The 23,303-nt window shown below is 43.8% G+C and overlaps 1 protein-coding gene across 2 annotated transcripts in view; it reads right to left on the bottom strand.

The window, feature by feature from the left end:
• The window catches only part of LOC138951469 (uncharacterized), a 99,280-nt gene that overhangs the window by 65,362 nt on the left and 10,615 nt on the right, over positions 1 to 23,303 (bottom strand). Inside the window, exons 1-2 of one of the 2 annotated variants that reach the window (XM_070323070.1) lie at positions 10,986 to 11,236; positions 3,950 to 4,610 (exon numbers count right to left, since the gene is read on the bottom strand). In XM_070323070.1, the coding sequence (XP_070179171.1) occupies positions 3,950 to 4,566 (617 nt within the window). In that variant the 5' untranslated portion in view covers positions 4,567 to 4,610; positions 10,986 to 11,236. Of the gene's footprint in view, positions 1 to 3,949; positions 4,611 to 10,985; positions 11,237 to 23,303 lie in introns of those variants that run through there. The other variant, XM_070323071.1, reaches the window with a different exon arrangement.

Genomic DNA, 23,303 nt, shown 5'->3' with positions numbered 1-23,303 from the left:
AAGGACAGAGTTCTGAACGTAGATGACAAAGATCCCAAAAAGAACAAACATTTCGCGGATGCAGACACAGAAAGACGTCATGAAGAATGCGATGCTTCAAAAGATACAGACTGTGACGATGACTGTGACGTCATTCACATATTATACCCAGACGTCATTCATAGTTGTTCGGTCACTTCCGTCAAAAAGTAGATCTTTCCACAATGGCTGCTCCTGTGTTTAGGTTTGTCAAGCTTGAGTACGCAAAACGTGTTTGTTCTCTCCTCTGTTAAAGCTCTCCTCTGTTACAGAGTTTTCTTCCACACTCGATTAGCTGATGTCTAACTCAGCCTCACGGCTTCGTTAGACAATCAACGTAATCTCGTGTGGAAGAAAACGTCTCTCACACGACCAAGTCTGAATAGCAGGTAATCCTCCTGCACACACCCAGCAGACAACAGACTTTCTTCTTGGTAGTCCTCGAACATCTCTGAAAACCTGTATCCATAGAAACGTGTGTTCTCATCGTGTATATTACCCCCTAAAGACTCTAAAGAGACAACAGACATAAGTTCTTCCACTGGGTAGTCCTCGAACATCTCTGAAAACCAGTAACCATAGAGACGTGTGTTACCATCGTGTATATTATCCCCACACATCAAGGAGACAACAGACTTAAGTTCTTCCACTGGGTAGTCTTCGGACATCTCAGAAAACCTGTAATCATAGAGACGTGTGTTATCATCGTGTGTATCTGCCCCACGCGGCAAGGAGACAACAGACTTAAAGGCACAGTAAGCCTCCCGTAAACCACCACAGATACTGTCAGGCTTTTACACACAGTACAAACACCCTTCCATTTGAACGCTCACCAAACGGGAACATCCTAGGTGCCCTACGTAAAGAGCGAGCAATTTTCAAAGAATTAATTTTGCGGATTGTGTCAGAGACAATCGGACCGTGGTGCGTTTTGGCGCTAGACCTAACTTTTAAAATCTAAATAATAAATTGACAGCTTGTTACACAAAAATTCTTAAATCATAAAAGATTTTTTTTTTTCATCAAGCCAAGATCAGTACAATTCGAAGTTTTGAAAGTTTGAAAAAAGAAAAGCCCGGAAGCAGGGTCACGCAAGGTCGTGGTTCTCGTAGCAGACGACGGTTTATACCTATCTTGTGAACCACAGCCGTTTGTTTCGTGCATAGTCAGAGGTACTTAATAACGTGCTATTGCAGAAAAGCTCACAGCGAGTCGCATTCAAATTACTAAATGACGACTACATTGTAAACAAGAAGAGCAAACGCTCGATCGAGTCACTTTCGCAGTTCTGAATATTATATGAGGCATCAGATGGACAGGAAGAAATTGCTATTCACAACACAATGAGTCACGTTCACATAAAATTTGAGCCCGGTCACTTTTATAGTTTCCGAGAAAAGCCCAACGTTAAGTTGTGTGTTGCCGAACAGAAAAGGCTAGTTATCTCCCTTGTTTTTCTGATAACGTTCGTAAAAGGCTACAGATGTAAATACTTTGATGTAAAGAATAATCCTACAAAGTTTCAATCACATCCGATGAACTTTGTCAAAGATATAAAATGTCTAATTTTTCCTTTGAAAAAGGTCAAAGGTCAACGAAACCATCGTTAAAGTGTAGAGGTCATTGGAGGTCACGACTAAACAAAATATGAGCCCGATCGCTTTGATAGTTTCCGAGAAAATATAAAATGTCTAATTTTTCCTTTGACGCTGACCTGTGACCTTGAAAAAGGTCAAAGGTCAACGAAACCATCGTTAAAGTGTAGAGGTCATTGGAGGTCACGACTAAACAAAATATGAGCCCGATCGCTTTGATAGTTTCTGAGAAAAGTCCAACGTTAAGGTGGTGTCTACGGACGGCCGGCCGGACGGCCGGCCGGCCGGCCGGACAGACTAACACTGACCGATTACATAGAGTCACTTTTTCTCAAGTGACTCAAAAAGGGAAACTTGATCACACGGGTTCACGATGGCTCAGGGGTAAGATAAACCATGCAAAAATAAATTCTTTGAAAATTGCTCGCTCTTTACGGAGGGCACCTAGGATGTTCCCGTTTGGTGAGCGTTCAACTGGAAGGGTGTTTGTACTGTGTGTAAAAGCCTGACAGTATCTGTGATGGTTTACGGGAGGCTTACTGTGCCTTTAAGTTCTTCCACTGGGTAGTCCTCGGACATTTCTCAACACCTGTAACCATAGAGACGTTATATCTAACCCCAGGATGTTGACTATTGCACCTGTCACCATAGAAACGTGTGTTATCATCGTATATATCACCCTAACACACCAAGGAGACAACAGTTATCAGGCCGTCCACTGCGTAGGCCAAATGCATCTCTCGGTACCTGTAACTAAAGAGACGTGTGTTATCACCGTGTATATCACGTGACTAATAACGTCAAAAGCCTACATGGAAGTCTATAGACCCTATCGGTAAATTCCAAGCTCTCGTAATCTCTCGCAAACTTCAGAGCATAGCAAAGCATGCGGTACAGCGATCTCGTGCGAGCTGCACAAGCCAAGGTTCGAAGTTCTCGCGATGTTCAAAGCATAACAAAGAGCGTGTCTCGCGAGAGCTGCTCAGATACCGAAAAGGTCTATTAGTCTCGGCGAGAGGGAGAATTCTTTCTGTTTTGGGTACTTTATAATGCTGCGTCGCTCAAAAGAAATAACGGTTTTAGGTGTGACGAAAAAAAGAACAGGGCCGGAGTACGATGATAAATACAATACTTCTTTTACAACCATTTGAAAAATACATACATCCCCCGTGGCTGCCCGCATAACGAAATCGTTTTTCTCGTGTTTTGAACTTGCCAGTTTGTTTGTTCGTTCATGGGCTGAAACTCCCACGGCTTTTACGTGTATGACCGTTTTTACCCCGCCATTTAGGCAGCCATACGCCGCTTTCGGAGGAAGCATGCTGGGTATTTTCGTGTTTCTATAACCCACCGAACTCTGACATGGATTACAGGATCTTTTTCGTGCGCACTTGGTCTTGTGCTTGCGTGTACACACGGGGGTGTTCGGACACCGCGGAGAGTCTGCACACAAAGTTGACTCTGAGAAATAAATCTCTCGCCGAACGTGGGGACGAACTCACGCTGACAGCGGCCAACTGGATACAAATCCAGCGCGCTACCGACTGAGCTACATCCCCGCCCGAACTTGCCAGTGTTACAGCACAGAGCAGAGTCCCGCACTTCGCTTTGTGTACATCACGTGGCCACCCAAATATCCGCAACATTTTCACGAGAAAAACACGTTTATTTGTTTGCTTTGTCTTTATAACACATTTCTATCTACATTTACCACTACAACACCAACTTGTTTACTTTATTTTGCAAGTGAATCGTTATCATACAAAATAACGTTAGCACGGGACGAACAAAGGGAAGACACTCATGCAAATTTTCTCAGAGCGCGTCTGCTTCTCCGACTGTTTCGATCGAATCGTGTAATATCTATTTTTGCGGAAACCTCCCGAAGCAATGCAGTCTCAGCGGCTTCCACCTGTAACATAATCGTTTTTATTTGGAATGTGACGTCCTGTACTTCGTCAGGTCACACCTATCTCGAAAACTAAGCGTCGCACAGAACCAGCGCCCCTCCATTATTACGTCAAGACATTAAGCCCCTATGTGTGATGACGTAAGAAAATTGTAAAAGATGGAATACCGCACACAGCCTTGAGCAGAACGTGTTCACGGGAAATGTTAATTACATTTTTTGCGGGAGATGCGTACCAAACGCATACAGTTTGGTTTGGTTGGCCACACTAACGGCATGTGAAGGCATCTGTGGGAAAGTTGTGTAAAGCTTTTGACTGTTTATATCGCTATCTGAGGGGAAAAAATGGTTGCTTCAGCAATGCTGTGACCCCTGTGACATCTGCACTGTCCCTTTAACCTTGATCCTACGAGGAGACATCACTCACCTGCGATCACTTAGTAGTTCCATAACACTGCTGAGGTTTGTGTTGAACGAACTGACGTCATAGTTAGTTGGGTCTTCGGTCAAACGGTGGGCGGAACTGTCGTCATCAGTCGCCTTGTTGTCATTCCAGTCCTGGCTCCCTCCCTTCCTCCTCTCTTCGCTGGTTTTCATCCCGATGAGTTCATCACGCTTGCCGATTTCAACTTCTCTTTCCTCCATGATCTGGACTTCTCTGTCCCCTTCTCTGTCCCCTTCTCTTTCCGCTTGTGTCCCTTCGTCTTCTGCCCTTCTCTTTCCTCCTGTCTCTCCATTTTCTAGGTCATGACGCGTCATCATCACTTGCTCTTCGCCGTTTTTCATCACAGAGACGTCATCCTCGTTGACGTCATTGTGCTCATTGCGCTGGCCGTTGGCGGTCTTGTCATGTTCGCGGTTGATTTCTTCCGCCTTGCTGGGCTTTTTGGTCGTGGTGCTGGTACGTTGTTGCCGGTGGTCTTGTGTTGTGGGAACCACACGTTCTTTTCGCGCTGGTCTGCGATTACCGTGGCCATGAACTTGGCCGTGACCTTTGTTCTGGTGACCTTGACCCCCGTGGGTCACTTTGGTCTCGCCCGGCATGTGTGTTTGTCTGCAGGTAGCTTGTCGATGTCAGGGTAAGAATTCTGCAAACAAATAGAGGGAACACTTTTTTTTAGAACAGAACTGTTTGATTTTATACACACTAGAGCAAACGCTAGATCGAGGTAAGGCGTAGTTTTTGCCCTTTTTAATTTTTTTAATAATAATTTTTTTTACTTATTGCAAGTTTCCAAGAAAGGGCAGTCCTTGTCAAAACAGTGAACTTGCAAATTGACGTAGTTGTATAGGGTAATAGGATTACCGAGTTTGCTGGGCCCCGCAAAAAAACAACCGCCAGTTTAATCCAGGAAATGTTCAGATTGACTTGAATGTTCAAACATCAAAAACAGCACCTATCTGACCTTCACAGATGATGCAGGTCAGGCAATTATTTTTTAAATGTGTGAGGATCATTAGCTATAAAGTAGCAAAGGTTCAATACTCTCGATTCTAACACGCCCAAGGCCAAATTTTCCAAAAGTTTCCCGAATCTGACCCTGCTGGGACATTTACTTTTGACAAAGTGCAACCGGACTTTGATCATGTAAGGAGGTCCTTTAAACTTCAGAGTGTGTATAGTTTCAAAAATTGAGTTTCAAAAATATCTAAAAATGTGACAAGTTCCCCTTTTACATTTGGTCAAGTTTTGACTAAATGTTTTAACGTAGAGGGGGGAATCGAGACGAGGGTCGTGGTGTATGTGTGTGTGTGTGTGACTGTCTGTGTGTGTGTGTGTAGAGCGATTCAGACTAAACTACTGGACAAGTTCCCTTTTTACTTTTAGTCAAGTTTTGACTAAATGTTTTAACGTAGAGGGGGGAATCGAGACGAGGGTCGTGGTGTATGTGTGTGTGTGTGTGTGTGTGTGTGTGTGTGTCTGTATGTGCGTGTGTGTGTGTAGAGCGATTCAGACCAAACTACTGGACCGATCTTTATGAAATTTGACATGAGAGTTCCTGAGAATGATATCCCCGGACGTTTTTTTCATTTTTTTGATAAATGTCTTTGATGACGTCATATCCGGCTTTTCGTGAAAGTTGAGGCGGCACTGTCACGCCCTCATTTTTCAACCAAATTGGTTGAAATTTTGGTCAAGTAATTTTCGACGAAGCCCGGACTTCGGTATTGCATTTCAGCTTGGTGGCTAAAAAATTAATTAATGACTTTGGTCATTAAAAATCTGAAAATTGTAAAAAAATAAAAAAATTATAAAACGATCCAAAGTTGGTTCATCTTATTCTCCATCATTTTCTGATTCCAAAAACATATAAATATGTTATATTTGGATTAAAAACAAGCTCTGAAAATTAAAAATATAAAACTTATTATCAAAATTAAATTGTCCAAATCAATTTAAAAATACTTTCATCTTATTCCTTGTCGGTTCCTGATTCCAAAAACATATAGATATGATATGTTTGGATTAAAAACACGCTCAGAAAGTTAAAACGAAGAGTGGTACAGAAAAACGTGCTATCCTTCTCAGCGCAACTACTACCCCGCTCTTCTTGTCAATTTCACTGCCTTTGCCATGAGCGGTGGACTGACGATGCTGCGTTGCATTGCGTTCAGTTTCATTCTGTGAGTTCGACAGCTACTTGACTAAATGTTGTATTTTCGCCTTACGCGACTTGTTTTCTATTTTCGTGTACTCTCTCGAAAGAGAGAGACAGCACGAGACCACGCAGGGCGGAATTTTTCAAAGCTGCGATTTGTACAGCTTAAAATCCATCATTACTCTAAAACCATGTCTGTTGTTGGACTTCCAACTGCAGTAAATGCAACACTAGAAGCCCTGCTCGTCGAAAATCAGCTCACTTCGTGGAAGGTGTCAGCGGAAGGGAGCAAGACCGAAGACCGTCGTTGTCTTGCGCCTGACCGGTCTCAACACAACGCCCGTATCACTATTTCATCTTTCGCCTGTGTACATATTTCCCCCTCGACATATACTCAAGACTAAAATGTTGTTTCCTGGTAAAATTAAGAAGTGAAATTATTTATGGACGAAAAGCATGTCAGTTTCTTGCATGTGAAGAAAATTGGTGGTGAAATGCAATAGATTTCACCCAAAAAATCGAATTCTTCGAAAACGTGTACTGAGTGGTTACGTCCCTTGAGTTAGAAGGAAAACATTTTAGGATGAATCAAATTTCTAAGTTAAATAAAACAAATTGGTTGGACAAATTTGGCCCCATGAATGTAAGGTACACAAGGTCGCTCATCAGTACTATTGAAGGGTGTTTTTTTGTTCAGTGTAGAGTTTATACTAGATCAACGAGGCCGAGAAGCGAAATATCAACACGGCGAAAGATGAAAACGTCACACCCGCCATTACCACTGACAGTACAGGATAACGGTTTCGTCGCAAGCCACCAAGCCAGCTGCGGAGAGACACAAACAGAGCGAAAACCTAACATCAGAAAACAACAGCCACAACAACCTCAACATCAGGCAAGTGCTGGACCGCCGTTTCACCAAACACCCCCTTTTCTCGCCTACCCCTGAAAAGAACTATCCTGTCAAAGAAGATAATGTGTATGATATTGAATGTCAACAAACCCACATTCCATCGCTGTCACCATTACAAGCGCGTGACGATTCAGCACGTGAATTTCATGCAGATCAATCACCCTCCCCGTGCAACTAACCTGGAATGTGTGCCACTGACCAGTTGACAAGTGTGTAGTTTCGCCGGACCAGTCGAGTGCAAACTCTGACACTGGTAGTGATCGCGATGTTTACACAGACGCTGACGGGATTAAAACAAAGGAGGAGGCTGTGGCTGTCAAAGCGAAGAGAGGGGGGGGGGGGGGGGGGGAGGACGAGGAGGAGATAGCGAGTGCTCTTGAAGACAGAGCTGAGAAGGCAGGATTGTCCTTGGATGATATCTACGATCGGGTAGGACAGGTCAAAGACAAAAGGCACCGAGAAAACCTGAAAGACTCTCTGAGAAACCAACGCATTCTCAACTTAGTCTTAGACAAACGGCGTTACGGTGGCATGCAGGTACTTGTCTGTGAGTCAGATGATTTGGTGCTCCGGTACGATGTCAGGGAAAGACGAGTCACAGACTGGTTCATTAAAATGCATAAGTCAGTGGTGACAGACTTAGAGGCAAACACGATGAGATGCTTGCGTAGGTGGACCCCTCTGAGCAACGACGACTTCTTCGAAGACAGGAAACAAACAACAGATGACCTGACTGCGTTAGCGGCAGTCGTTTAACTGTACCTTGGTTAACATTGTAAAGACAGATCGACTGTGTGTATGATTAACACAGAAAAAAAGCAGATGTTGAACGGACAATCATTTACATCTGAGTACGCGAAACTCGGTATCGGACAACCACTGAGTAGCGAGAACTTTATTTCCATGTGATTGTGTACATCATACGGTTCCCTTCGAAACGTGTTATACTTCGATCTCCCTTCTCCCCCATCCCCACCCCCTATGCAAAGTGCCCGTTAGTCTTTATGCAATAAACCATCCATCCATCCATATCTCTCTCTCTCTCTCTCTCTCTCTCTCTCTCTCTCTCTCTCTCTCTCTCTCTCACACACACACACACACACACACACACACACAGCACACACACACACACACACAACACACGCACACACAACACACACAACACACACACACACACATACACACACACAACACACACACAACACACACACACACACACACACACAAACACACACACACACATACACACACAACACACACACACACACAACACACACACACACACACAACACACACACACACACAAACACACACACACACACACAACACACACACACACAACACACACACACACAACACACACACACACAACACACAACACACACACACAACACACAACACACACACAACACAAACACACAACACACACACACAAACACACACAACACACACACACACACAAACAACACACACACAACACACACACACTCAACACACACACACACAACACACACACACAAACACACACACACACACACAACACACACACACACACACACACACACTCTCTCTCTCCTGCTTGGACCTTTCAAAAAATCAAATGGAAGAAAAAGATCAGTTTTCATTTTTGATCAAAAATCGATTCTGCTATGGGCGCAATGGCCGAATGGATAACTCCGATAAGACACCGGCCTCGATAAGACACCGGCCTCGATAAGACACCGGCCTCGATAAGACACCGGCCTCGATAAGACACCGGCCTCGATAAGACACCGGCCTCACACGTGGAAGGCCAAGGTTGAGTTTTCATATCCTGGACGGTTAAGGGTGGAGATTTGCCGACTTCCCAGGCGAAGTTATGTGGAGACCTGCTATAGTGCCTTACCCACTACCCCCTACCCCCCCCCCCCCCCCTTCGTGTATTCACGCATACTCAAGACTAAGTACGCACGGAAAAGGTCCTGTAATCCATGTTTCCAGAGTTCAGCTGGTTATCGAAACACGGAAACTCCCAGCATGCATACCCATGGCGGGGGGAAAACGTAAAATCCTACTCGTTCATGCGAGTGCACGTGGGAGTCGCAGCCTTCAAACGCAGAAAATGACACCTCAGAGGCATCCCATTGTCTATTGTCTTGACCAAAATATACATGTATGCCATGACAGGCCGATCTGCATTGCAGGGAAACTGGGTTGGCCCTATTCGTGTCATCTCATAGCAGTGCTACTGCAGTGAGCAAAGATTGTCTGTCTGTCTGTCCGTGACTCCGTCTGTCCGTCTCACGGTCTGTCTGTCTGTCTGTCTGTCTGTCTGTCCGTCCGTCCGTCCGTTCGTTCGTCTTTCTGTCTGTCTGTCCGTCATTCTGTATATCTTTCTGTCTGTGTAACAGAAGTGGGTTTGACTCTGTTTGTCTGTGTCTGTTTTAATCTGTCAGCCAGAGTGTGTGTAGCTTATTATATGATTTTTTTCTCGGCTTGCGTGTCTTTGATAACGTCTGCCTGTCGGTCTGTGGGAAAGGGTGGCCGAGTGGTTAAGTGCACTTGCCTCGGAAGCGAGAGGTTGCGAGTTCGACCACAGGCGAAGGTGTCGTTCTCTGGACCACTACTTCCATAGAAAGACTACAAGGTTTGACACTCAGCTTCGAGCCTTGCTCCACTAACTTCAGAAAAAAATATGCAAAAAATAATTGCCAATGTCAAGAATCTTTGTAACTTTACATATGCCGTGATAAATGAATGTTCTAACTAGCTGTACCTTTTATATTTAGCTGCCTGTCCGCTGCATGTTTTTAAACCGTATTTTGTGCGACCAAACGTGTCTGCCAACGGCATACCACTTAGACCCTGTGAGTACGATGCCCGTCTATGTCCGAGGAGATAGTAGTTCGATGCGATCATTGGTTAATAACCGGATATTCGATGATTATTTTCCCTTTGCTGCAATATTTACATATGTTTTAGACCAATGAGCACTGGTATGCATATTCGGTGCGGATGCATAATTGCTTGCAACCTACAGGGTGGTGGTTTGCAAACGAACATTCGTCCAAATGATGGTTAAAAACAACCTGCAGATGACGGAAGCTGAAAATTAAAGGTACATACAGTTAAAACAATCATTCAACTGTATTTATTTGACCTCACACATACTGTAGGAAGAGACAAACCGTCTTGAACAAATAAATTGTCCGCAGGAAGCGACTCCAAGAACACAGACGACTCGAAGCTGAGTGTCAAACCTTGTAGTCTTTCTATGGAAGTAGTGGTCTAGTGAACAGAGAACGACACCTTCGCCTGTGGTTCGACCCTGGGTCGGGGCATAAGCAATTTTCTTCCCCCTTTCCTTGCACAGGTGGTGGGTTCAAGTGCTAGTCTTTCGGATGAGACGGAAAACCGAGGTCCCTTCGTGTACACTACATTGGGGTGTACCCGTTAAAGATCCCACGATTGACAAAAGGGGTCTTTCCTGGCAAAAATGTATAAGCATAGATACAAAATGTCCACCAAATACCCGTGTGACTTGGAATAATAGGCCGTGAAAAGTAAATCATTATTCGCAGTAATGGCTTGAGATTTACTGACCGATGGGAATGCGTGATAATTATATTGTGTAAAAAATTCCATCTCACACGGCAGAAATTAATATGTAAAGCGCTTAGAGAACGTCAAGCGCTAAATCTCCCATATAAATAAAAAATAAAAAAAATAAACGCATATATAGGCTATCTGTCTGTGATTTGTTTGTCGTGATTGTCTGCCGATGCAAAAACAAATCATGAAAATGAAATGGTCGGTATTTCATTTCGGCGTATTAACCCCCATTGCATTGCTCTTTTACTGAAAATAACAAAATAATGCCTGCGCGAACACACAAGCGACATTCACCAGGATTGTTAAATCTCACGACATCCAAATTACAATAATATGCCAGGTGAAATTCAAACACTCACATTTTTCACAGCCAAACAGCAAGTCGAATGTCTGTCAGTGACACACCTTCTCACTGAACTTGCTAAAACTCAGTCTGTACTTTTGGGCACAATAGGGGGAGGTCATCATTATTGAAAGGCAACTGCATGCTGCAAACGATCATTATTGTGTCAGAAGACACAACCTAATCGATGTGACAGTGTAAAATGCCTCCAAGAATGAAAATCAAAGAAGGATTGACAAATATCCTTCCTTGGAAAAGTTTTTTTCGATAGCGCGTCGTAAAGGAACATGACGTCATAACAACGACGTCATTGTCTGGAATGTCACGAGTACTGTCTGAGTCTCTCTCTCTCTCTCTTTCTCTCTCTCAGTCTCTCTCTCTCTCTCTCTCTCTCTCTCTCTCTCTCTCTCTCTCTCTCTCTCTCTCTCTCTCTCTTTAATGCTACTAAACATGTGCTGAATGGTTCATCAATTCATTTAAAATGTATGTGCATGTTAAGCAAAATTATAATAACATGCAGATCTAAATTAAGTTATGTTAAAAATTGACACTTGGAAATTGTACTTAAAGGCATATGTACGCGCTCCCGTGTTTACAAAGTGTAGTTTGCCCATAATCGATGTCAAACGCACCATAAGACCATGTAATGTCGCCATGCGCGGACCATATACATGCATTACAGCTTGTTTTAGAGTCTCAAAAACTTTGGATGTAAACAAAGACGCGGAGTTATTTCCCTTGCGTCAACGCTACCTCTGTTGGCAAATCTATAAATAGGACGATCCAGATCAAAATGAAAATTAACATATCTCAACATTGAAGGGGTCCTAGACCACAATATTTTGCAGGGAACTTAATTTAGCATGTCTCCAGCTGTTGGTAAAGCAATTAGCGTGTATAGTCATCGAGTACATATGGCTTTAAAATGCAGCATGACCATTTATTTTTTACATTTGTATCTGTATATACAGTTATAATGTATTAAGTTTGATGCGATAGTTCTTTGATTATATTGTTTTCTGTTCTTGTTGACCCAATATTAGGGCGAGGGCTGGATGTAAAAAAGCAATATTCTTGCTTATCTATTACCCTCGATAATAAAGATTTTGTCTTGTCTTGCCCTCTCTCTCTCTCTCTCTCTCTCTCTCTCTCTCTCTCTCTTTCTCTCTCTCAGTCTCTCTCTCTCAGTCTCTCTCTCTCTCTCAATTTCCGACTTTCCGACTTCTCTCTCTCTCTGACACACACACACAAACACACACATTCATATATATCCAAGATACTCGAGTAGAAAAATTGATACTATTTGCACAATGTATAATTTGACCCCAAAAATCAAGCACAATATCACCACAAAATCGGCTGTCGACAAAAAGCTGTCAACAGACAATTCACTTTGGACCCGACGGTAAGTGTTTTGAAGACAGGTGGAGGGGCACTGGCTTTACCTGAAGAGTGTGTGATTAGGGGAGCAAGAAAATCTCTAGACACGGCAAAACGGTACTAGTACTGGCAGGTGTAACTCGTTACTGCATACCAGTGTTTGCCTTTGTTGGTAGAAACAAAGACAGAAACAAAGGGTAAAAAATACATTAAAAAAAGTGTACAAAGTTTTCTTTAACAAAGAAAAGTTCGCGCGCGCGCGCACACACACACACACACGAGCGCGCGCGCACGCCCCACACACGAGCGCGCGCGCACGCCCCACACACGTACGCACGCACGCACGCACGCACGCACGCGCACACACACACTCGCACACACACACACACACACACACACACACACACACACACACGCGCGCGCGCAAAATCATCATAGACAACAACAAACAACAAGAACATTTTGGTTGGGAAGATATGTGTTTGACTTTGTTTGTAGATACGAGATTGTTTACTGTGTGTATAGCCTAGCTCTTGGTTCATATTGGTAAAGTTGTTTGCAGAGAGTTTCGGGGGAAACCTTGTGTAGGCTATCACTTAGGCTATATGGTAAGTTGTTTGCTCTCTCTCTCTCTCTCTCTCTCTCTCTCTGATCTCTCTCTCTCTCTCTCTCTCTCTCTATCTCTATCTCTCTCGAGCAATTTACTTGAAAAAGCGAAGAAAATGCTGGTCGTTGGACTACCAACTGCCATGGAAGCTGCCTTGACAGGCCTGCTAGCTGACCACTACGTCAAATACTGGAAAGTCGCCGCAGAAGGAGAAGGAGCCACAGTCGTACTTCGACTGCACAGCAAAGAGAATCAACAAGCCGCCATTTGCAGAGCAAACCAACACAACGTGAACAAAAACCCTTCGCAGCTCAGGCGTGACAGACAGCGAGCCCAACAATTTCACAACAAAAAGGTACGCGATTCTCCTGTTGATACATCTGATAACCTGAGAAATTATGCAAGCACAACGTCAGGTACAATTTCCAGAGACACCTACGACAAAGCACAAGGTATTGGGGACACACAGAAAATGAGAGTACACGCCGACGAACACATTGACCGGGGGGCGAGCTGTGTTGTGAACATTGAAGCACGTGAATCACGGGGCCACATTCCATCCCAAGGTGACGCGGCCGGGGCCGACCATATGCGTGGCTACTGACAGTGACAGCGCTCATTGGTCTAAAACATATGTAAATATTGTGCGGCAAAGGGAAGCTACCCACGGGAGTTTTCACTTTCGGTATTAGTGAAGAACCGTTTGCCACTTCATTCAAAATGAGGAAAACGTTTCAGTCGACCAATGAAAATAATCATCGAATATCCTGTTATTAACCAATGAGCGCTGGTATGCATATTCGGTGCGGATGCATAATTAGACGCCGTGTGGATATTAGCGGCTCGCAAACGAAGATTCGTCCAAATGATGGTTAAAAACAACCTGCAGCGAACGGAAGCTGAAAACTAAAGGTGCATATAGTTCAAACAATCATTCAACTGTATTTATTTGACCTTACACAGACTGTAGGAAGAGGCAAACCGTCTTGAACAATATTTTTCCCCAGGAAGCGACTCCAAGAACACAGAAGACTCGAAGGTGAGTGACGTACCTTGTAGTCTTTCTGTGATAGTAGTAGTCCAGTGGACGATACCTTCCGCCTGTGGTCTGTCAAAACGGCCCACGTGTGACCTACTTGAACGTTTCTGTTTACAAACTATACGCAGTGTTGACCAGCACTCTCGTTTTTGTGACCGAGACCTCGGCTCTTTGTCGTGTCCACGAGAAAGAAGGGCGCATGCGCAGTGGCCCAGTGGATAAGACATCGGAAGGTCGCGGGTTCGAATCCCGGCCGCGCCTTGGGGGTTAACAGGTGGAGATTTTTCCGATCTCCCAGGTCAACGTATGTCCAGACCTGCTAGTGCCTTATCCCCTTAGCGTGTGTCAGTACACGCAAGCACGAGACTGACCAAGTGCGCACGGAAATGATCCTGTAATCCAAGTGGTCAAAACATCTCCGCCCTTGGTTCGGGGACTTCGCAGAACTTGATTCAAGTACCTGTGGCAATGTTTACCTCGACAAAATAGTTCTCGGTTCTTATCTCTCAGCAGGTCATCAGCGAAAGGGAATCTCACTCCAGGGCTCACACATTCCTTATTCCTCGGCCACGATCTCATTATTCGTCCCGGCGATATAACACTGATCCCGAAGTTATTGCCCACGCGACCTTGTCTTGGCGAGAGATCGCAATGTAGGTCACTGGTCGTTGTCTCGGCTGGCGCGTTTTCATTACCAAGATTTATGGGTGTTGTTGGTCTTGCTGATTTTGTGCTGCCAAAAGGTGATTGTAGAGTATGGTTGGCGATTGACAAAATATCGATTTAGCGGCCGTAACCGGGTGATTTCTTTTTCTTTGATAATGATTATTATGCGCAATGGCTTCTTTTAGGTGCGTGTGCACTGTGTCTTTAAAATACCCCCCCCCCCCCCTCCTTCCATTTTGACCACACAGGCTTGAAGGCAATACAAGAACGCACGCACACACACGAGCGCAGAGAGGGACAGAGACAGAGAGACAGAGAGATAGACAGAGAGGGATAGAGAGACAGAGACACAGAGAGAGAGAGAGGGGGGGACAGAGAGTGAGAGAGAGACAGACAGACAGACAGAGACAGAGAGACAGAGAGATAGACAGAGAGGGACAGAGAGGGACAGAGAGAGAGAGAGAGAGAGAGAGAGAGAGAGAGAGAGAGAGAGAGAGAGAATTTTTATTGCATCAAACACAATGTGTATGTACAAGGGGGAGAAAATAATTTGCAGGTGAACAAAGTGGACTTGACCGTCCGGAAGGAAGGCAATTTAAAATCAACACATAGAACAAGAAGTAAAAACAGAAAAAAATACAGTAAGATGAACACAAGGATTTTGGGTTGTACGATCACACCAGTCTATTTTACAATTGATGTTCTCTTTGTCTAAACGCGTAGAACAGATAATTTGACAATGCAATCAGTCGTAATTTGTTGTCAGTCTGTAAAATGCACAACGATGAGTTGGAGAACTGGTCAAGGTCAAAACAAGCACCAATGTACTTTTGACGAATTGCATTGTAAGCTGGGCATTTAAACAGAGAGTGGTTTTCATTTTCTTCCGTTGATTGACACAATATGTACAATTTCTGGATTCAGCGCACTCGGGATTATAGCGCAGTTTATTTACCTTCAATGGTGTAATGCCAAGTCTGAACTTTGTGTACATTTTGCGTATGTACTGGTTTTCAATGACACCCAGATACTTTTCTTTTTCAAGTTCTCCTTTAAACATCCTGTATACATCAAATCTCACACTTGTCTCAAGTTTACAGTGCCAGTTTTGCTCAAAGCAGTCTTGAAGACGTTGCTGAAATGTTCTAATAAACACACATTCCCTACCTACAGACCCGTTCAACCACACATCTCCAAATCCATTCATGCAAAGGAGGCATTTAACGTTTTTTAACATGATGTATGACATATTTGCATACAGTTCAGTCTCAACCAGTACTTTACGCTTCGGATATTTGCTAGGATTGACAAAGTGCATCTTTCAAGTTCCCCATAAACCATCTGGTTTGGACTGTTTGACGAGATCCCGAGTAGTCTTTTACAGGCATACATGTGAACCTTTTCAATCTGTGAGAGAGAGACAGACAGAGAGACAGAGAGAGAGAGAGAGAGAGAGAGAGAGAGAGAGAGAGAGAGAGAGAGAGAGACACACAGAGACAGAGAGAGAAAGAGACAACAGTCAAAACATCCCCATAGTTCTGAGCCATAGAGCAAGATGGGAACAATTTGCGCATCAAATAATTTGAAAAATGTGTCCATGTCGTGGCATCCTATATTCCATAAGACTTTAATAACACCTTGTTTGGCTCTGGTGATTGCGTCATTGAAAGAGAGATTCAAACGGGCTTGGGTTGTGAATGTCAGACCGAGATACTTGTAGGAGCTAGCACTTGATACTTGCGTGTTTCCGTAGAACCATTTCTCACTTTTGGCTGAATGACCACCGTTTCGAGAGAGTGAGAGAGAGGGGGGGGCAGAGAGTGAGAGTGAGAGAGAGAGACAGACAGACAGAGACAGAGACAGAGAGAGAGAGAGACAAAGAGGGATAGAGAGATAGACAGAGAGGGACAGAGACAAACAGATAGAGAGAGAGACTGAGAGAGAGAGTGAGAGAGAGAGACTGAGAGAGAGAGTGAGAGAGAGAGTGAGAGAGAGAGAGTGAGAGAGAGACACACACACACACACACACACATACACACACACACCGGCAACCACACACACATACACACACACACACACATACACGCACACACATGCATACACACACACATACACACACATACACACACACACATACACACACACACCCACACACACTTACACACACACACACACACCCACACACACTTACACACACACACACACACACACCATTACACTACAAGGAACTTAGTCGATAAATATCGACAGGGGGCCGACAAATGGTTTAAATGGGAAATGTGTGTATATGGGTGTGGGTTTGAAACAAACAAACAAACCAACCCATGTGAACCCCGGGCCGCAGGCCTTCGATGTAGTGATTGAAAAAAAAGGATGTTCTCAAATGGTTCAATTCTCATTTGGTCTGATTCTCAAATGGTACCGGTATACTCCCCCCCCCCCCCCTGGCCGCAGGCCTAGGAGTAAAATTTTTATAGACACTGACCTTCTTCCCAGGGGTCATTGACCCAGTTTTAGCTATGAGAGGTGGTTCGCCCAGAGGCTGTAGAGTATACTGGGGCGGTCTCTTTGATGTCTTGAGAGGAAACTTGGCCAGGGTAGTACATGCACCAGAACTGGTGGACACCAAGGACAAACATGAAATCGAAGCAGTTTGCTTTCAGAGAGAACGGTCGTCAGCAACTCAAACTTCTCTGTTTTCTTTTTTTTTTTTAAATCTGACTTTCTTTGTGGCCCCCTGACTCCGCCCCCTCCCTCTGTAAGGACCCTCCTCCACAAGGACCGATTTTTGTCAACATTTTAAAGGTCGCTAGAGAGGGGTTCCACTGTATGACCTAACCGCTACTGGCAGACGGCCTCAATCTTCACGCGCAAAGACGAGATTAATAGGTGCTCGGTTTTGGTATTTTGAATTACATTACATTAAACCTTTGTTGGGTTTCATGGTCATGGCAACAGCCATAATAATATTACATGATGTATAATATCATATTTCAGCATATGTGAATTACATGTCATCATACTAAACTGTCATACATTTTTATTCCTACATTATTCTGATTGATCACAACCAAACCTACTATCATTGGACACATCCAAATGCAAGCGCCTGTTCTTGACAATTTCTCTCTGATCTAAATATAAAATCAGTGCAATTTCCTGGGTCGGGCTTTGCCACAGACACTCACGGTTTGGCCTGTAGGTAAAATGTACAATGTATTTTCTGATTTGTGCACAAAAGCTTTTTTTCTTTTTTCTTTTTTTTAACATAACAATGTTTAATGTCACTGTATGTTTAAAAGACCATGGTCATATTTGTAAAAAAAATGTTAAATTAGAAAATAAATAACATTTTGGTTCATGATTTTTCCTACACCTGTGCTAAAAATAAGAAATAAAAATGTCGGGTATATAAGTCACTCAAATACAGCTAGGTATGAATGGCTCGGTTTGAGTTTGTTGCAGTTGACCCTGCACAATGCGACATATCATGTTTTTGTTGAACAATTTTGACGTCACCCCTCCCATAGGGTGACGTATTTCACAACTTCCTGTGTTACACAAACTCTGTGATGACCAATTTTGACGTCACCCCTCCCATAGGGTGACGGATTTCACAACTTTCTACAGATGAACAATTTTGACGTCACCCCTCCCATACACAAACTGATGACGTATTTCAAAACAAAATGGCGCTGCCCATGGTCAACCTCGAAACTATCCGTATAGAATGGGGGCGTCCTCGCCCCCATAACAACAGGCGCACTCATCAAAACAACTCCCTATCTCACAAATCATACCATACATTATATTTCTCTCTCTCTCTGTCTCTCTCTGTCTCTCTCTCTCTCTTTCTCTCTCTGTCTCTCTCTCTCTTTCTCTCTCTCTCTCTCTCTGTCGCTCTCTGTCTCTCTGTCTCTCTCTCAGTCTATTTCTGTCTCTCTCTATCTGTCTCTCTCTGTCTGTCTGTCTCTCTCTGTCTGTCTCTCTCTCTCTCTGTCCGTCTCTCTCTGTCTGTCTCTTTCTCTCTCTGTCTGTCTGTCTCTCTCTCTCTCTATGTCTCTCTGTCTCTCTCTCTCTCTGTCTCTCTCTCTATGTCTCTCTGTCTGTCTTTCTCTCTCTCTCTCTGTCTGTTTGTCTCTGTCTCACTCTCTGTCTCTCTGTCTCTGTCTCTGTCTCTCTGTCTCTCTGTCTCTGTCTCTGTCTCTCTCTCTCTCTCTCTCTCTCTCTCTCTCTCTCTCTCTCTCTCTCTCTCTCTCTCTCAAGGATTCCGTTATCCTCGTGTTATGACTGAACTCTATGGTGAGGTCAGGGATCTATCAGTAAATTGGACATCATGTCGAGTATATTCTGGTTTCAGCTATATGATTTCTTTATTTCTAACATTAGACCATGATCATCCGCTCAAAACGAGAGATCTCAACTTAGCAAAATAATGATAGCGACATTTTTCGTACATCAACTAAACCATTCATTCCCGTCATATTTCATTCAGAGTTCCTACGCCGTTTGTCAAAACTTGACTAAATGTAATGAAACCTATACACACCCCTATACCGGGGGTGTAAAAAGAAGAGTGTGCTGTAAGCCTATGTACCTTCAAAGTAACAGGTAACGGGGTCGAGCTGATCTCGGCGAAGCATGAAAACAACAGACCTATTTTGCACAAACCCATTTTCTTTCATTCTCAGCACATTTTCAGAGTAAACTATCATATCTGTGTATTCTTGAATTCAGGAATTGATAATAAAAAAAAATTAAAAAAATTAAATAAAAACTACAATGCATGTCTGTCTGAAAACAATTTGCCAAAACTAAATATAAAAATGGACGGCCTGGATTTAATGTCAATTTCATGTTCGATTTGAGCACGAAAAACGTCATGCTACATAAACTCAGAGGAGAGTAAACTTTGCCCTAAAACTTTACCAGAAAATCTGGTTGCTTCCCTTTAAGATTCTCTTTCACTAGAGGTATCATTGAACTGTATCATTGCCATATGGGTCGTTTGACTCATCACACTCAAGTGTAAGTCTACTATAGAACTGTCTTTCGCATTCCCTTCTCAGTCTACTCTTATCTTTCCTGGATGAGCGTGTCACAGACACGTTTAAAGCGAGAGTCACCAACTCAGAGTGTACACTTTCGCAAGCTAATATTTCTGTCGACAGAAAAGGGACCACAGAGGAGAATGTACAATGCAGTAAGAACATGGATCAGAGAGGAGAACGTTGGGAGTGACATATCATAATGGTAACATTCAAGAAAAGTTGTCCTCAATTAGGTCTTTCTGTCAACAGTTTGCCATTTGATTATGTCCCTTAAACATGCACCCACACACACAATTACAGAATAAAGTCAAAAGTGCTATCCACCACGATTTAACCCCAGTGTCAACACACTATAGCACACGGTTCTCTCTGAGTGTTTGTACCTGACCAGATGTGAAATGGTGAGTCGTGGTGTAAAAAAAAATTTTTTTAGATGAAAAATGAAAAAAAAAAAGAGTGTTTGTGGTGTGAACACAATGCCGACACAAAACGCAGGCCTTGAATTTGTTCTTCCATGAATATTTTAAGCGGACGTGCACCCGTACCCGGAAGCGCTATTTTCAGCACTGGTGATTTATTACAGGTTCAAACTATGCAAGCAATATTACATTTCCAGTTCCGGAAAAGACGTTTTTAGTGTTGAAATCGACACACGTTGTATAAAAACTACATGCCAGCTATTAAAATACATGAAACAAGTTTAGATAATGGATTTTAAACACTAAAGGAATTAAAGTGATAGTATTTCTCGTATTACACCAGATTTTATTTTCTCTCTAGGATCCCGGCATGCCTTGCAATGCGGTAGAAATTCTCGCAACAGACTATACCATGATTTTCACATTCAGTGAGGTATTGACTGAAATATCTAACGAGGGTGGAGGGGATGTTTGGTTTCCCTTGGGTCTATGCATGCCTTGCTTGGCACACACACAGGGCCGGATCTGGGGGGGGGGGGGGGTTCCTGGTGTTCCGGTACCCCCCCCCCCTAGCCATCCAATGTACCTCTCAGAGAAAAAAAAATGTGGACTTTGGACCCCTGCTTTCAGTTGGAACCCCCCCCCCCCCCCCCCCTCAAACGAACTTGGTCCGGCTTTGCACACACAATTCGATTCTGTTTTCAACACACCAAAAAGAAAGAGAGAATGTTTCATGTCCTACAGGCTAAATATTTCGCCTCTTAAGGACCAGATATGGGTTATATGATAATCCGAGTTTAAAGCCCTCACGGCTTTTGATGAGATACACAGGTGTATGCGTGTTTAGGTAGTTAGTATCAGCCATCTGCACTTATGGCAGAATGACCGAGGTCTTTTACGTGCCATTGTGGTGACACGGGTGTGGGACATGGCTTCCGTCTCTGCGGATCTTCACATAAAGCTGACCAGTGTCCGTCCCGGCCCGAATTCGAACCAGCGACCTTCCGATTACACGTCCAGAACTCTACCAACTGAGCTACCGCCCCCCCCCCCCCCCCCTTCCCTGTTCAAAACCATGATGATAAGTAATGTTTAACGCCCTCACGGTAAAACCATCAGCGGCATCCCGGGTTTGACCCCAACTTTAGATTGGGGGAAAAAAAGGAAAAAAAGAAGAAAAAAAAGAAAAAGGCCACCGCAAGGGAGGGATGGTTGTCGCGCTCTAGCTCCCGGTCAACGAGGCACCCGAGCCGGAAGTGATTCCAAGGAGAGTCATGGGGTTAGTTTGGAGATCCAGCTGGATCATTATGTGTCAGGGCTGGCAGTCAGCGCTGCCGTTGTGGTGTCACAGTACCAGGGGAAAGTGCCTTGCCGTCTGGTGGTTTGTCTGGAGGCGGTTTGGTTGAAAAGAACCTTTGATGCTGTTTAAAACCAGGTGACCCCCGTCTTTAAATAAGACAACCACGAAGCCCTTGAGGTATCATTCAGAGTCGAATATGGCCTCTCAAAGTGTGTCAGTGCTGATGCTTATTTGCAAGCCAAGCCATAGAGAGCGAAAGGGGAAAGATCTTAAAACCCGATACGCTTGATCTATCGGCCAATTAAACCTATACCTACACAATTTCGAGGATAGGCAAGTCTGCATGAAATAACATCTGTTCTGATAAAAAGCCACAGAGTTGGGAATCCGACTGCACAAGATCGAACGACAAATAAGTGGATGGACAGAAGCTCGGACAAAAATATTGCACTTGCAAAATGACAAGGTCGGTAAGAAAACTGGTTGAAGAAGTAATCTGAGAGATCATTACACCGGGACCCTCCAGTGGAGGAGCCTGTGGTGAACCTCGAATACTCACCTCAGTGGCTAGGACATTTCGTTTTGTTAGGACCATGCGAATGGTCTTACAGGTACATGATTTAATCAATCAATCAATCAATATGAGGCTTATATCGCGCGTATTCCGTGGATACAGTTCTAAGCGCAGGGATTTTTATTTTTTAATTTTTTTAAATTTTTTTTATGCAATTTATATCGCGCACATATTCAAGGCGCAGGGATTTATTTATGCCGTGTGAGATGGAATTTTGTTTACACAATACATCACGCATTCACATCGGCCAGCAGATCGCAGCCATTTCGGCGCATATCCTACTTTTCACGGCCTATTATTCCAAGTCACACGGGTATTTTGGTGGACATTTTTATCTATGCCTATACAATTTTTGCCAGGAAAGACCCTTTTGTCAATCGTGGGATCTTTAACGTGCACACCCCAATGTAGTGTACACGAAGGGACCTCGGTTTTTCGTCTCATCCGAAAGACTAGCACTTGAACCCACCACCTAGGTTAGGAAAGGGGGGGGAGAAAATTGCTAACGACCTGACCCAGGGTCGAACTCGCAACCTCTCGCTTCCGAGCACAAGAGCGTTACCACTCGGCCACCCAGTCCACCTGATTGACTACCCTGTATAACACAATAATAAAGTATGTGCTGCGTCGTTGGTGAACCCTGCATACTCACGGCTTCAGTGGCTAGGAAATCTCTTTCGTCTGGATCACGCCAAAGGTATTACTGCTATGCCATAACTGGTGTATTGCCCTGTATAGCACACTAATACTGGTATGCCATAACTGGTGTATTGCCCTGTAAAGCACACTAATACTGGTATGCCATAACTGGTGTATTGCCCTGTATAGCACACTAATACTGGTATGCCATAACTGGTGTATTGCCCTGTATAGCACACTAATACTGGTATGCCATAACTGGTGTATTGCCCTGTATAGCACACTAATACTGGTATGCCATAACTGGTTTATTGCCCTGTGTAGCACACTAATACTGGTATGCCATAACTGGTGTATTGCCCTGTATAGCACACTAATACTGGTATGCCATAACTGGTGTATTGCCCTGTATAGCACACTAATACTGTATGTGCAGCGTCGTTGCTGTGAAGGCCTTAACGAAGTCGATGCAAGTGAAACTGCTAGTAATAAATGTCGCAGTAAAAGTATTTTGTATAGCACACTAATAAAGTATGTGCTGTATGCGCTGCGTCAGTCGTTGCCGTAAAAGCCTTGACAAAATCAGTGCCAGTGAAACTGGAAATAAATGTCGCTGTTAAGGTATTTTGTATTGCCCAGATAACACTAAAACCTGACAG

This window comes from Littorina saxatilis, linkage group LG16 (genome assembly GCF_037325665.1).
Source record: "Littorina saxatilis isolate snail1 linkage group LG16, US_GU_Lsax_2.0, whole genome shotgun sequence".
Classification (NCBI taxonomy): Eukaryota; Metazoa; Mollusca; class Gastropoda; order Littorinimorpha; family Littorinidae; genus Littorina; species Littorina saxatilis.
This window is presented reverse-complemented; position numbering and strand designations above follow the sequence as displayed.